Source organism: Eschscholzia californica, unplaced genomic scaffold (genome assembly GCF_041429995.1).
Source record: "Eschscholzia californica isolate CP2 unplaced genomic scaffold, dmEscCali1.0.p SCAF_2, whole genome shotgun sequence".
Taxonomy (NCBI): domain Eukaryota; kingdom Viridiplantae; phylum Streptophyta; class Magnoliopsida; order Ranunculales; family Papaveraceae; genus Eschscholzia; species Eschscholzia californica.
In genome coordinates, this window is record NW_028238309.1 from 23096766 (window position 1) to 23112507 (window position 15742).

At 35.1% G+C, this 15742-nt stretch overlaps 1 protein-coding gene across 1 annotated transcript; it reads right to left on the reverse strand.

Moving 5' to 3' along the window:
• Positions 1-13562: 13562 nt before the first annotated feature.
• LOC147556987 (fasciclin-like arabinogalactan protein 6) lies at positions 13563-14615 on the reverse strand. Its single transcript, XM_086657980.1, has one exon. The coding sequence runs from the start codon at positions 14458-14460 to the stop codon at positions 13711-13713; it is 750 nt and encodes a 249-aa protein (XP_086514106.1). The 5' UTR covers positions 14461-14615; the 3' UTR covers positions 13563-13710.
• Between the last annotated feature and the right edge of the window lie 1127 nt (positions 14616-15742).

Sequence of the window (15742 nt, forward strand, 5' to 3'; positions counted from 1 at the left end):
TACTTGAGGGGCATTTTGGTCATTTTAATGACAAGGGTATTCTGGTCAATGTAAGTGCTCGGATGAAACTAGAGTCCAAGATGAATCGAACGGCGAAAATAAAAGAGAAATCGGAGCCCGTGTGCGAATATTATACTAGGTCAAAGTTTTGTCCAAAATCAAGTCAAGTTAGTTGACCAGAATCAAACAATGCCACATGGCAGCAGATGGACGGTCGTGACGTGCGCGAGGTATGATTCCGGGTTGTGTGAGAAGGCGCTATGGAGTTTCATTGAAAAATGACCCCGTGCTTTGCGCGTTGAAGCTTCAATAGAATCTAACCGTCACTTTTATTGAAGCAACACATGGCGTGTTCTGGGACGAGTACTGCACCTTGTTCCGCTACTACGAGATACACCATATCAACCTCTTGTAACAGCCACCAAACGTGGATTGGTTGATTTCAAAGTTTAGGGGAATTCTTTTTTTATCTTTCCCCATCTCTATTACTAATGCACAGAGAGATAAAACTGGAAACAAAAGAAAACAGAGATAAGAAAGGGATATTCTCTCTAAGTCTTTCCAAAATAAAGAGCAGCAACGGATCCCCTTCAATTTTCACGCCTCCTTCCATCTCTGTTTTCTTTTGTTTCTAGTTTTATCTCTCTGTGCATTAGTAATAGAGATGGGGAAAGATAAAAAAAGAATTCCCCTAAACTTTGAAATCAACCAATCCACGTTTGGTGGCTGTTACAAGGGGTTGATATGGTGTATCTCGTAGTAGCGGAACAAGGTGCAGTACTCTTCCCAGAACACGCCATGTGTTGCTTCAATAAAAGTGACGGTTAGATTCTATTGAAGCTTCAACGCGCAAAGCACGGGGTCATTTTTCAATGAAACTCCAGAGCGCCTTCTCACACAACTCGGAATCATACCTCGTGCACGTCACGACCGTCCATCTGCCGCCATGTGGCATTGTTTGATTCTGGTCAACTAACTTGACTTGATTTTGGACAAAACTTTGACCTAGTATAATATTCGCACACGGGCTCCGATTTCGCTTTTATTTTCGCCGTTCGATTCATCTTGGACTCTAGTTTCATCCGAGCACTTATATTGACCAGAATACCCTTGTCATTAAAATGACCAAAATGCCCCTCAAGTATGTCTTTATCACATGTTTTTGCATCGAACTCCGTAAATGAGACCTGAGAAAGAAAATCAACCAAATCATCAGAGTAACCGCTCGAACTTGACTAACTACCCCGAGTTAAGAGATTCAAATGAGACATTTTCATGTCTCATCAAACATCCCCAAACTTAGATTTTGCTAGTCCTCGAGCAAAACAGAAAAATGAAACCAAGCCCAGTTCACCACTTTCGTAGGGAATCACGATTGCACTTAGCACGTGCAACAAGCCGTTAAACCTCTAAGTTACCCTAGAGGACGAGTTTTGTCTCGTGAGGGTTTCCAATATACCCACAAAATTCCAGAATTTCAAAAATGCAGAAGGGTTTAAATATGATGTGGACTAAAAATGTTTATCCGGTAAACTTTCGAAAGTTAATAGAAATGAAATCCAAGCCAACCAAACCATACAAAAGCTAAAATTCCTTTCACTAGTAATCAAGACCCAAAGTGCACGTGACCAGCCAATATGAGTATCATTTTGGTTCAGAACAGACAAAACCTTGATTACCTTCTCAATACATTTCGCCTCGACTACTGCCTCACGGTCATACGCTCAAAGATTCAAGTCACTCAGAAATGTTTCACTCAATGTGCGAGTATGAGCATGAAGAAAAACTCAGCACATTACAAAAGACGGACTAAATTTTTGGTAAACGACTGATCTCATAGAAAGGAAACAACCACTAATACGGAATGGGGAAGCTAACCAACTCTTCTCACCTGATCAACTATCTAACAATGCTTCCTAGAGGTCAATAGACTATAATGATGACGTGACTAGAACTCCTGAGAACTCGACGTCTTCAAATCTTCAAGAACTACTTCAAGGGATAAACACTTAAACAAAGCTACACAAACACTTTTTTTTCTTTTCTTTTCTTTTTTTTTTTTTTTTTTTTTTTTTTTTTTTTACTTCTGGTAATACAACTCAAAATACACAACTTGCTTTTTCAACAATTTCCTTGGGTATAATTTTCTCCACTTTGGTTCATGTCTTATTCTCAAGGTTCTAAATGATGGATGAGATCTATTTTCCTTTAGTTGACATTGCTTTCAAGTTTCTCAGACTACAAAAGAAGGGTTTACTTCCTGATGACATCCCTAGTGGTTGTAAAATTTGAACTCAAGAGATCAACTGAGCTCTAATGAATATTGCGAGGTTGAGTAGCTCTTCATTCTACGTACTCAGAGTTATCACAGAAGAGATCACTCAAAACAAAAGGAAAGGCTCAGAATCTCACATAGGTTAAGTCTCCACTAATGATCGATTAAGTTCTCTCAGAAAAGTCAACTCTTCACCTATCTAACACTCACATGGCTAGTGCACAACAACTCCAAGACTCGAAATTCGTGGAAAAACTTTCAGCAAAAGCATAGTACGACCAACTAGACTCTATAACTATTAACAAGCAAAAATAACTAGACTCGTCTTTCCAATCCAAAAATTAAAAATTTTGAACCCTTTTGAATTTTTGAAATAAGGAGTAAAAATTCAATCCCCTATCCCCAAACTTAAACCGAACATTGTCCTCAATGTTTTGAAGACTATGTCTGATAACCGGATTGACAAATTCTGTCTTCAACATCACTAACCATTGCAAGATTAACAATTGTGATGATTATGAACTCAGTTCTTCCGTGGCTCAATTGAGATTTTAGAGTTGGTGTACTTTTCATACAAAAATGTGTTTTTGTGGGTGTGATCTTTTAAGCAAGGTTGAATGAAGCACTCCTGACGATAACCCCAACTACATCTTAAGTTTTTATAAAGTTAGGGCCCAAATAACTTTCCAAAATGTTCTTCAAGGATAATTTTGAAGAAACCCGCATTTTCAAGGTTAAAATTGCCCCTTATCTAATGAAAAATACAAAAAAAATCTATTTGAAAACATAACCAGGATTTTGCCTCTTTAACGACTAAAAAACCCAAACGAACCTAGGATTTGGGCGATTTCGCCGAGAGTGGCTTGAAATCAATTTTGTGGTTTTATGATCATCAATCAATTTTAGGTTTTTGTGATTAAATCTATTTAGTTGTTTAGGTTTTGAGTTAGTTTTTGGTGAAGAATTCTAGAGAGAGAAAGTCGCAATTCCCTTTCATAATTTTCTAGGATTCCAAAAAGTTTATATACTTTTAATGGAAGGAGAATCTGAAAGCATTTCAAGGTATAACCTAACTTCATAATTGCTTGATTTTCTTTGAACAATAGATTATGAGTTTATTTTATTGATATGATAATTTTAAATCTTCTTTGAAGATAGATGATTTAGCTGCACATTTTGCCTATATAATTTTCGTTCAAGCTTTTCCACTTTATAGCTGACTTCTGCTAGGAGAGACTATTTTAGGACGAGGAACCTGCTGTATGTTAGTATAGTATCCATCTATACTCGTGTCTTAAGGAACGCAACTAGTATTTTGTTTCGAGTTACTCCTCTAGATTTTGTTTTTCTCATTTCTTGTTGGTTTGCCGGCCCTTATGAATGTGTGTGCGTGCACGCACACTCCCTCCCTATATGTTTTTAAGTTGTGTTGTAAAAGAGTGACAATGGAGCAGTATCACTAGCAACCTAAAAGTTAGAGCTTGTTCAACCTAGTATTACAATGTTCTACACTTGTTTACCTCTCTTGTTAATCTTTTTTATTGGAATAACTACCTAGTTCATTAGTTAATTCTTTGCAAGTAGATTTCAGATTTTGTTACTGACCTACCACTTTTCTTTGTTTATTGGCACATAGTAGTCACAAAATGAGTAGAACAAAAACATTGATGCCAAAGGGGTGCGGTTTAAGTCACTTCTTGCTGAAGTTCTCATAGGAAAAGGTAAAACAGATATACTTGAGTAGATAAAATGTGGGTAGTTTTTACAGGCTTGTTGTTTCTGCAGAATCGGTACACAGATTAGCAACATGAGTGTAGTGTTGTTTTTGTTCCGTAAGTACTAACGTTTCTCCTTTAATATAAGTCATTTAGCTGACAACTTATGGTTTCTTATGGTTATGAGCCATTTGCATCCAGTTTATAATTCCATTTTATTTATGCCGATAAGTACTAGAAAATCTATTATATGATTGACATTTACATATTTTGAGTTTCAGGTGTGGTCATCTATGCTGCTGTACGATATGCTCATCGCCCTTGACTACCTGTCCACTTTGCCGGCGAACAATCTCACAAGTTGTAAGAACCTTCCTCCATTGATCAAAATTCATAGTGTAAGGACCATACGAAGGAAGGACCGGTAAACACTAATTTTGCTGCTACTTTCAACTTTGTCGATAGGTAGTCACTAGATAGTTTGTTTTCTTTTTGGTTCATTCTACAAAAACAATTTATCTTCCGGCGATGTAAATCCTTATAGGCTTTTATTACATAGTAGTTTTGGTCCCTCTAATGAACATATTGATAAAGCTAACCCTTGGGCAACAAGGAAGTACCGAGTCTTCAGCACCAGGCTTCTTGGATGAAGAATATGAAGATCAATGGTTCATCTGTTTTTTTATGAATAATTGTAGTATCATGTGCAGCTATAAATATTAAGCTTATTCTAAAGTTGAAACTTTAGAGCCCAAATTTGAGAGCTAATAAAACCAATACGAACCCTTACAATCCTGAACGATAAAGACCGATTTCTATCGAAACTAAAACTAAACTAATAAAACCAAAGGTTTAGCATGTAACTAAAAAACCAATTGAGTGGAGCATTTCTACAAACAGATAGTGAGCAAGATGTGAATAAATTCGAACACATGGGTAACCACTAACCTATTTAAAACTGAATATGATTACACTACTACTACATGATTTGGAAACTTAGAGCCCAGAAATATGAACTACCTGGATGAAGGTAAAGCAATAAAATTCACTCAATCAATAAAAACTGAAGAAAAAATTGATAGTTGAAAACACAAATTAAGCTCGCAAGAATTTATGAACCCTAAAGCTAGATGAATTTAGAGAAAATCATACACTCACCAGGTCTAAACTTAGTGAAGAAATCGGATGAGGTTAGAGATAGAAATCGATTGTTGCCTTCGCACCTGCGAACACCCTAATTTTTCTTACAATCTGGTTAGAGAGAGAAAGACAGGATAGAGAAAAAAGAGAAAATTAAGAATTAAACATTTTTTTAATAAGGTTACTTTAGTCTTTTCCATGTATTTGATTATTTACAAATATGTCCTGGGGAGCTGAAGCCTACAAAAAGTTGATAGATCCTTTTTAACCAAAGCTCTAATTTTTAGGGAGTTTTGGCCAAATTTTTCTAAATTTTTTCTAAAATTTTACTTGTGTCTTTTGTCTTTTACATTCTCATATATACTGCAACTAACCTATATATCCATTCATGCACCATTTTGTAAACAAATCTTCTCCCAAGCTAAGTTGGTTGAATTGAAGAACTGATTGTCCCTCATATCGTGACTTTGTCGGCACTTTGGGAGTCCGACTAGCAGTATCTTAAAATGATACATCACGGGTTCGAAACCCAGAGACTCAAATTTTTTCGCTAATATTATTTCAAATTTTCTACTGTACAAATTCTTTTGTATAAATATATTTGTGTCGATCGCCCTTCTTTCAAATTTAATTTGCACTTCAGCTACGTTTGATATGGTATAAATAGAAGTGTTTATTTGTTGCTCTAAGTATTTAATATTTTTAAATTATAGATCCAACATTATATTAAATAATGAATGATAAATGTATAGACAAATGATAATTTGCACTTATGATGAGAATCATGCAGTGGCTTGATAACTATAATAATGATGTAGATACATCCCGGGCAATTATAAATGTGTATTGGATTGAATGAACCACTGGACGTATATTTTTGAGTAAATATGTTCGATTCTTTTTGAAGAACTAGGACTAAAGTGTGTCCTCATTGACATAAGTTCCTGGCTTCGCCACTGTCCACCACAGAAGTGCTCTAATTATACCAACCTGTGACGCCTATCGCTCTAATTCATGGTCTGCCATACCAGTTTACCCAAATTACTCAATCCAGTCTCGGATGCGACATACTTTTTCATTAATAAATGCTATTTTCTTGTATTTTCTTCAACCTTGTATATGTTACTGATTCCATTTATACACATTGTATATACAATTGAAATAGGAATTTCGTATAACATTGATGTTCGGTTTTATAAGTTCAGCATTACCCTAAAATTCGTGGGGGTCGGGGGAAGCATTGCTTTCATCAAATTATATTTCGAATAAATTGCCTCATAAGAAAAAAAAATCCTTATGAGTTACTGAAAGGAACAAAGCTTTCTTATAAATATCTCAAAGTGTGGGGGTGTTTAGCAAAAGCGGAAGTTCCTACACCTAAGAAGGTCAAAATTGGATAAAAAACAATTGATTGTATTTTCATAGGATATGCACATAATAGTAGTGCGTACCAATTTCTCATACATAAATCTAAAATTCAAGATTTAAATGTTAATACGGTAATCGAGTCAAAAAATACTACATTTCTTAAAATATATTTCCATGTAAATTATGCGATGAAAAAAGTTCTCAAAAGAGGAGATTTGAGAATATTAGCAACGATGAAAATAAAAATAAAGATGATATAAAAAATGTGGTTCAAGAACCACAAGCAGGAGAAAATTAGGAAGAACCTTGTAGAGACAAAAAATTGTCAAAACATACGGTCCTGATTTTCTCACACTTGTTAGAACAAGAGCCTTAAACATACAAAGAAGCTATGTCTTCTCCAAACTTGAGGCTGTGAATAGCGAAATAGAGTTTATCCTTCATAACCATACGTGGTAATTTCTAGATCTTCCACCAGGGTGTAAACCATTAGGTTATAAATGGATTTTAAAAGAAAATCAAAATGACTTTCTTGAATGGTGAATTAGAAGAAGAAATTTGTATGGAACAACCAGAAGAGTTTGTAGTACTCGGTCAAGGAAAGAAAGTTTGTACATTAGTAAGGTCATTGTATGGACTAAAACAAGTGCCAAAAAGTGGCATGAAAATTCGACAAAGCCATGATATCAAATCGTTTTAGTATTAATGAATGTGATAAATGTGTTTACACTAAATCAACTACCAAGGGATTTATAATTCTATGTCTGTATGTAGATGACATGTTAACAATGGGTAGCAATTTAGATATGATCAAATCAACGAAGAAAACGCTATCAAAAGTATTTGATATGAAAGATTTAGGTCAAACAAACTTAATTCTTGGAATCAAGATCTGTAGAACTTCTAATGAAATAGTTTTATCTCAATCACATTATATTGAGAAAGTTTTAGAGAAGTTCAACAAAATTGATGATCAAGTTGTTAAAACTCCAATAGAGCTTAGTCTACATCTAGCTCAAAATACAGGACATAGTATTAACTAATTAGAGTACACTCGTATAAGATGTACTTAATGAATTGTACATGACCCGATATTGCATGTTTAATAAGTAAATTGAGTAGGTTTACGAGTAATCCGAATACAAACCATTAGAGTGTTTTAATAAGAGTCTTTAGATATTTAAGGTATACTAAGGAGTATGGGATACATTTTACTAAATACCCTGCAGTTTTTGAAGGGTATACGGATGCAAATTGGATTTCATACGATTATAAATCCACAAGCAAAATGTTTTTACTATAGGTGGTGCACCAGCTTCATGAAAATCCGCAAAATAAACTTGCATAGCAAGATTAGCCATTGAGTCAGAATTTATTGCTTTAGACAAAGCAGGAGAAGAAGCCGAATGACTCGTAACTTTCTGGAGGATATTTCAATTTGGCCAAAACCGGTGCTTGCTATTAAAACACGTTGCTATGGTAAATCGACAATTGGAAAGACACATAACAAAATGTATAACGGAAAATCTCGACACATACGTCGAAGACACAATACCGTTAAGCATTTGCTCTGAAGTGGAATGATCACAATTGATGATTATATAAAATCAAAAGATAACCTAGCGGATCCGTTTACAAAGGGGTTATTGAAAGAGCAAATGTACAAGTTATCAAGGGGAATGAGCTTAAAGCCTAAAGTAAATGAGTAGATCACAATAGAAATCCAACCTAGTTGATTGGAGATCCCAAGATCTAGGTTCAAAAGGGACAACATAAATGTGAAATACTCGCTAGTAACACTGAAAGAGTCATTCTCTTACCCATTCCTAAGTATATCAGTGTTGCCTGTCAGAAGATAGGATAAGTGATGCTTTTAAGGATGCCTATATTCTTGCGTAGACAAGTGGGGTACGACATGGTACTCTTCATAGGACATTACCTATGTGAGTGTATAACTCATGCCGGTTCTATGAGAATGTCTTTAGGCGGAATTCTCTAAAACACTCCTGAATCTAGGAATTGTCAAGGGCCGAAAAGGACACAACATAGAATCAAATAATGTACAGAAGAAGTTGTATGTTGACTATTGTATCGACATACTACAAAATTCAATAGTTCAAGACATCATGTTCACTAAACAATATGTAAGTCCGGTAGTCATACACTAAGGAAGGTACAAAGCCAAAATCCACTTTTCCTGATGCAACAACTTTCATATAAACTCGTTTTGTCTGTATGCGTTGTTAGTCGACATAGCATTCATAGGGAATAAATTTTAATTCATGTGGGGGGGTTGTTGGCAATTGTGAACCATTGTATTGGTTGAATTAAAATTAGGAGAGACACATCTCCAGGATTATGTCTCTCCATATAGTCACCATTCTCCTTTTATATAATTGAGTTCTCATTTTAGATTAAGAGCAAAATCAATTAGTTTTTTCTAAGTTTAGAGTTTGCATTAGAAGTCTAACTGATGAAGAGAGTTCTCTACATTATGCAAAGTTTCTTGAAGATCGAAGTGCTACGCTTCAAGAAGGTAAGACTGTTTTATCCTGGGAGAGGATTCGTATTAACAACCCGACTAAGCACCATTGTGGGACGAATAACGTCTTAAGGAGAGAGTATTTAAATCGATTCGGTCATAAAACAATTACATATTATTCTGCATATTTATCTATATAATTTGTCGAACGAAATCATCATCGAATTGTGTATTCAAGAAGGACGATTTACAAATTTTTTCAAACATGTTTCTCCCAAACTTTTACCGAATTTCCCTAAAAACATAGATGACAACTAATGTAAACCAAAACAAAAAATATTTGTACATTTTTTTCTCTACTTCACTGATCCCTTTGTGTTTCTTGTAACCATGTGTTCACTAAATTGAAGTTGACCGAGAGATATAGAGTTGATGAAGGAAATAATAAAAAATTGTGAAACTCTTTGAAAAAAAAGATACCAAAACTTTGTTAGGATAAAAAAATATATATAGCAGTAAGTGATGTTCACTTGAAAGTGGTTACAAAAGATTTTTCTCCCCACGACTATGTTTCCAACCAAATTTTAATCTATTTACATAGAAAAAGATTTTTTATCATCCGTCGGATATGTTTCCAACCAAATCTCTTAAAATAAAAGGGACGGTCAGACTTATCCCCTGGATAACTGACTGAGTTGTTTTAATATAGTAGATGTTGGAAATATTATATCATGTCTCAGTTGTATAATTTATTTCCTTGCACCATATTCAAAGTCTAATGTGTAATTGTATTGGTGAGCAAGATAGTTAGGGGGTTTCCAAGAAGAAAAAACCACAAGATAATTAGGGGTTATTCACCTTTTAAAATATAAGTTAAAAATTTCACTACTTTTGTCTAACACTTGTTGCTCAAGTGGTTGAAAGTGTCGACATAATCTCCAAAAACCTGTAGATTCCAGGTTTGATTCCCATAGGAGGTGGAATCCATGGTTATTGAACTTGGTTTATTAAAGATCTAAATAATTAGCTTGTTGGGCTTTAGGCATCTTTATTATGTTATTGGGCTTTAGGCTTTTTTCATTTATAGTTTTACTTCGGCGGTTATCGTGTTTATCACATCTGGATGATGTATCAATGCCATCTAATGACAAACATAGAGCGTAGTCCATTTCAAAAAAAAATTCACTACTTTTGAGTTGTCATAATTGAATATGACGCTTATCAACATCATAATTGATGTGTGTTGATTTTGTTTTGGTGAGAAAGCATGACCCAATCCGAATTTCAACTAACTTTCTTGGTGAACTATTATTGGGAACTGTAAATCTTTACGCGAAACAAAAACCCTAAATATTCTTGTACAAAACTGGTTTACTTTTGTCAGATATTACATAAGTAATGTAACACAGCAGAAAACTAAAGAAAAGCTTTAGCTCTATCTCCAAAATTTATAAAATTCGAAACTGACAAAGAGTAAAAGAAAGCTGAAATTGTATTAATAAAATCTGGTTCGTTAAACAAATACATATCCTTTATATAATACTGTATTGGAGTTTCTTAATCTCAATTAAACTCCAATTACAACTTCTAAGAGCATCTCCAATGCAACACTCAACAAAAACTCAATTAATCTAATGTGTCAAGTATGAATTGAGATTCTCTTTCTAGTGGCGAGGCCAGAAAATTTTATGAGTGGGGGCACTTTTTTGTTATAGTTAGTGAAAGAATTCCATAGTATACGATAAACTTTTATTTCTACTAACATGAAGATGATTAAGAGCAAGTGATCGTAATGGGAAAAAAAATGAAGATAAACTTTTATTTCTACTAACATGTTTACTATAACAAATGTGTAAAAAAACAATCTTGAAGTCCAAAATACAAGTCACTGAAAAATCAAACAGAATCAAAATTAAGGGAGTTATTTAGAAAATTCATCATCTCTACGAAGTCGTTTTATTAAGTTAGTCACTTTTAGGAGACCAAAATTGAATTAGTTCAATTAATAAGAACCAATTTTAGACCAAACATGCACTTTATAAAGTATTTTCAATAAGCAGTCATCTTAAACCAAACAATACTTTCAATTAACGTAAATAGTAGTAGACATTCTAGGAAAAAATTGTAAGTATTGGAAATTCTAGAAAAAAATGTGTTGTGTGTGTGGGTCAATCCCAAGACCACCGCAATGTAATCCAGGCATTTCACCACTTGAGCTAGAGAGGAATTTTATTTAAAAAGTGGAACTATAGATACATAATATAGTGACAAGTGCTATTTAACACATACGAGTCACATTAGGGTCGTGGGGGCACATGCCCCCACGGTCCCCTATGTGGGCTCGCCCCTGTCTCTTTCATTGTTGGCAAAATTGAGATCCTCAATTCAAAATACTTCTCCAATGCAACACTCAAAAAACTCAGCATTCACTTTAGCTTCACTCTTGTTTCTTATTTTAATATATAAAATGATGATGTGGACCAATTGAGATACAACAATAAATGTTGAGATACTCAAAAGAAAACAAAACAATTGAGTATCTTAATATTTATTGGTGCCAGGTAGTATTGAGATTTTAGTTGAGTGTTGCATTGGAGATGCTCTAAATAAATAAAATACTAAATTGTTAGGGAGGTTTCATAGGCAATACCCAGTCTTGTTAAAGTCATTGCTAAAGGCAATTCTTAAAATGGTCAAAGGCAATTCTTAAAATGGTCAAAAGCAATGCATCAAAGAAAGGCAATGCCTCAACTAATTTCTTTCTTGTAATTTGTTTGATGTTACCTACCTTACCCACTTTTATATACTTTGGTTAGAAATCTTAATTTAACTCAAACTAATTTTTTCTTTTACTCAAATTAACTTTTTCTCATACACTGAATGATCTTTGGCATAAAGTTCTACATTTAGTTGTCGTATATGAAGGATGATTTCACATAAAATGTACCCATGGGTTGCGGTACTCAAGCGGAGAAAGAAAAACCTAGTTCTCAACGTATAAACTAAAATTAATTAATTGAAAATAAATTCATACTTTTTATTAATTAGATTAATACATGGCTAATCACTTGAGCTACACACTATGATATTGAATCGTAGTAAAATACAAAACCTTAGTTGTAGTTTGGTGGAATCATACACATTTGCAGTGTTAGTTAATACTAACTAAAATTATATTAAAATGAATCCCTGGCAAAGATTTGTGAAAGATTGGATAATTTTCAGTACTGTGAGTACTGTCTCATATTAGGGCAGAATAGTCTATCTGCCATATTAGGTAGAATATCGAGTTAATCCATACTTAATTATGGGTTGGTAGCTTAGCTGGTCTCATAATGGAGTAGACTCTTCAAAGTTCTGAATCCTATGTACAAATGAAAATCTATTCTTCAATTTTTGTGTCTCCTAGATTAGTTGAACTTAGGCCTCAAATTAATCCATAAATTCATTTAATACCTATTTTCATTTTTTTTGTGATGAGATTGTTGTGCGAGAATATTTGAATATTAATCGTTAAAAATACACTAGGACAAATAGGATTACAAATCCATATTAGCTGGACCGTAACTGCACATTTTTTTGTCAACAATCTTTACCTGGATGGTACCAAATTGGTTTACACCGTCTAGGTCTTGGATTCGAGACACATATACATACCTACCTTCTCTAGAAAAAAGAAAAATGCTGCTTGGCCCGATTGGTCGGCTGCGTCATTGATTTTCACTTGGAGTTGATTGATTTTCTGTTAGTTCAGTCATGATTTTAGTGTGATGAGAACTAAGTTGTTGCTGATGAACATGGAAGAAGTTAGAGAGAGAAAGAGAAGAAAAGAATTAGGGGTTGGAACCAAAATAGAGACCCAAGTTGAATAAAGCATTTCTCTCGTGTGGCCAAGGGCGGAGCTAGGATTTTATGTGAGTCCTGGCTAGCCTAAAAGTATTAAGTGAATCTGGCTAAACAATAGAATAAAACTGGATGCTAGCTGGTGGTTTCGATCCCAAGACCTTTGGTGCGCTCAACCACCTGACTAACCATCCCGACTATCTCTATTTCATTTTGTAAGCTTCCTAAATTTAACTTAGCATATAAATTTACCTCTAGCTGGAGCCAGAGTTCGCCCCACCCTTGCGTGTGGCTATCCACAGAAACACGTTTTGACCCGACTTGGTCGGCCACGTCAGATTTCGAGCTGTAGTCGGCCGGCCAATCAGGCCAACCAACATTTCTCTTTCTCTAGAAAAGGTATGTATGTATATGTGTCTCGCATTCCAGACCTAGAAAGTGCAAACCAATTTGGTTACTATCCAGCTAAAGATTGGTTTGCACGTACTAGGTCTGGGATTCGAGACACATATACATGCATACCTTCTCTAGAAAAAAATTGTTTTCACGTACTAGGTCTGGGATTCGAGACACATACACATACATACATACCTTCTCTTGAAAAAACTGCACATCTTTTTCAATTGAGGAAACTATTGTTCGAGTCTTACTATCTCAGAAATAGGCTTGACCATATATACAAATTTTCAACTAAAATTATCTATAAACATAATGTAAGTTAAGAAAAATTAAACCAGTCTAAACCAATAATAGAGTATATTTAGAATTTAAGTTAAAAAAGTGGGTACAAATATTTCCAAACTTTAAACCAACACTCATAATCTCAAATCTCAATTAAAGAATAAAAACAAACAGCACATACATATCACACAAAACCCATCTTAATATCACATAAGAACACAAATGGAAGCTAAAGCAACCCAAGCAACCAAACCCATGAACCCAAGTCTCCTCTCATTCGAACCCGAATTATCAGGCGATGATCCACCGGGCGACTTCTTATCCGAACCAGAACCTGATGGACTACCAGAAGGCGACAGACCTGAGGAAGTTTTCTTAGGCCCAAAAAGCTCAGGTGGCAATAAAACTTTATCAACTTGATAAACTGCTAAAGGAAAAGATTGTTGTAATGCATTATTGAGTTGAGTCTCAACAATTCCACTAGACACATTAACTTGATTATTACCACTACTGGTAAAATTTAGACCAAAAATACCACCATCTTGACCAGTTGATTGAGTTCTAACTGGATTACTAACAGTTTGAAATGAAACTAAACTATAATATTTTGGCAAAATATGGTAAAGAACAAGTTGGACTTGTTCTTGAACTGAAAGCCCATTAAGAGTACCTGGTTTCAAGGTATTGAAAGCATTATCTGTGGGTGCAAGAATAGTAAATCCTTCTGTGGTAGAATTGATTTGGTTTTGAATTTGAGATAAAGATTGGGTAGTGTTCAAAAGGCGAATAAATGTCGTAAATTGACCGCCCTTCTCAAGAATTGCTGTGAGATTGTTTGTTGTAGAGGGTGATGGAGGTTGGGCTGATTGAGCTTGAATTTGAGGAGCAAAAATAAGAAAGAGATATGGTGTGAGAGATAAGAAAATGAGAAGTGGCGATAAGGATGGAGAAGCCATTAATGGAGGTGAAAAGGAAGTGGTCGTAGTGGTTTTGATGGTGGTGATTTTTTTTTTTATTTAGAAAAGGGATAGAGAAGGGGTGTTGTTTATATAGGATAGGGTGTATGGGTGGAAATATGGTGGAATGAGCTGTTTTTGAGTCTTAATCAAGACAATTCATACTAGCAAGAATAATTAGATACACCCACATGCATTATTGTATGCAAGTATAAAACCTAATTAGTGAAGATTATACTGATGGTATCCTAGAATAATTGCCCTTATTACCTACAATTTGATTACTTCTCTCGTGTTGCTGATAACTTGATTAGGTAGGGGAGGGAGGCCGGTACTTGTAAAGACACCCCGTCTCTCAGTCAGTTCAATGTTGCATGTTAGGTGTCGTTTGACAACCAAAAGTAGAAGTACTTTTGCTTGTAGTAGAAGTTCGTTTGCTTTAAAAAGGTAAAAAAGTTTCAAAAGTATATTTGGCAAAAATGTTACTTATAAGAAAAAAGTCAAAAAGTTAGTTTGGTAACTCAATTTACTTTTGATAATTTTTTTTTCACAGAGATACTTGATTTTAATTGAATTTGTTTATGATTCCACAATTACTCTCGTATACGAAGTAGTGGTGATATTGGTTGTAGTGGTGGTGCGATGAAGCTATGGTCATGGGGTGTGGTGGTGGTTGAGGTTTGATGGTGGTGGTGGTAGAGGTATGATGGTGGCAGCGTTGGTGGTTGTGGTGGAGGTATGGGTGGTGGTGGAGGTATGATGGTGGCGATGGTGGTGGTGGAAGTACGGTGGTGGTGATGGTGGAAATAAGGTGGTGGTTGGGATACGGTGGTGGGTAACAGGATAACGTACGTGAGTGATAGTGACGGAGTTATAGTGGTGGTGGTGGTGGTGGAGCTACGAGGTGGTTGTTGTCGAGGTGTGGTGGTGTACGGTGGTGGTACGAAGGTGGTGGTTAAAGTGTGGTGGTGGTAGTTGAGGTAGGGTGGTGGGGGGGGGGGGGGGGGGGGGTGCAATGCTTAATGTGGTGGTAGTGGGGGTAGAATGGTAAGGTAGAAGTTTAGTTGTGATAGTGGAGCGGAGATAGACAAAAAAAAATCGTCAAGTAAAATTCATGCATGTCTCAAAAAAAGTTTACTTTGAAGTCAAAAGGTAAAAATTTTAACTTTAAAAGAAAGTCAAATTTAACTTAAATGAAGTCGGTAATTTTTGCGTACCAAACCAACTTTTTGACTTTTCTACTTAAATAAGTACAAAAGTAACTTATTTTAGTGTTACCAAA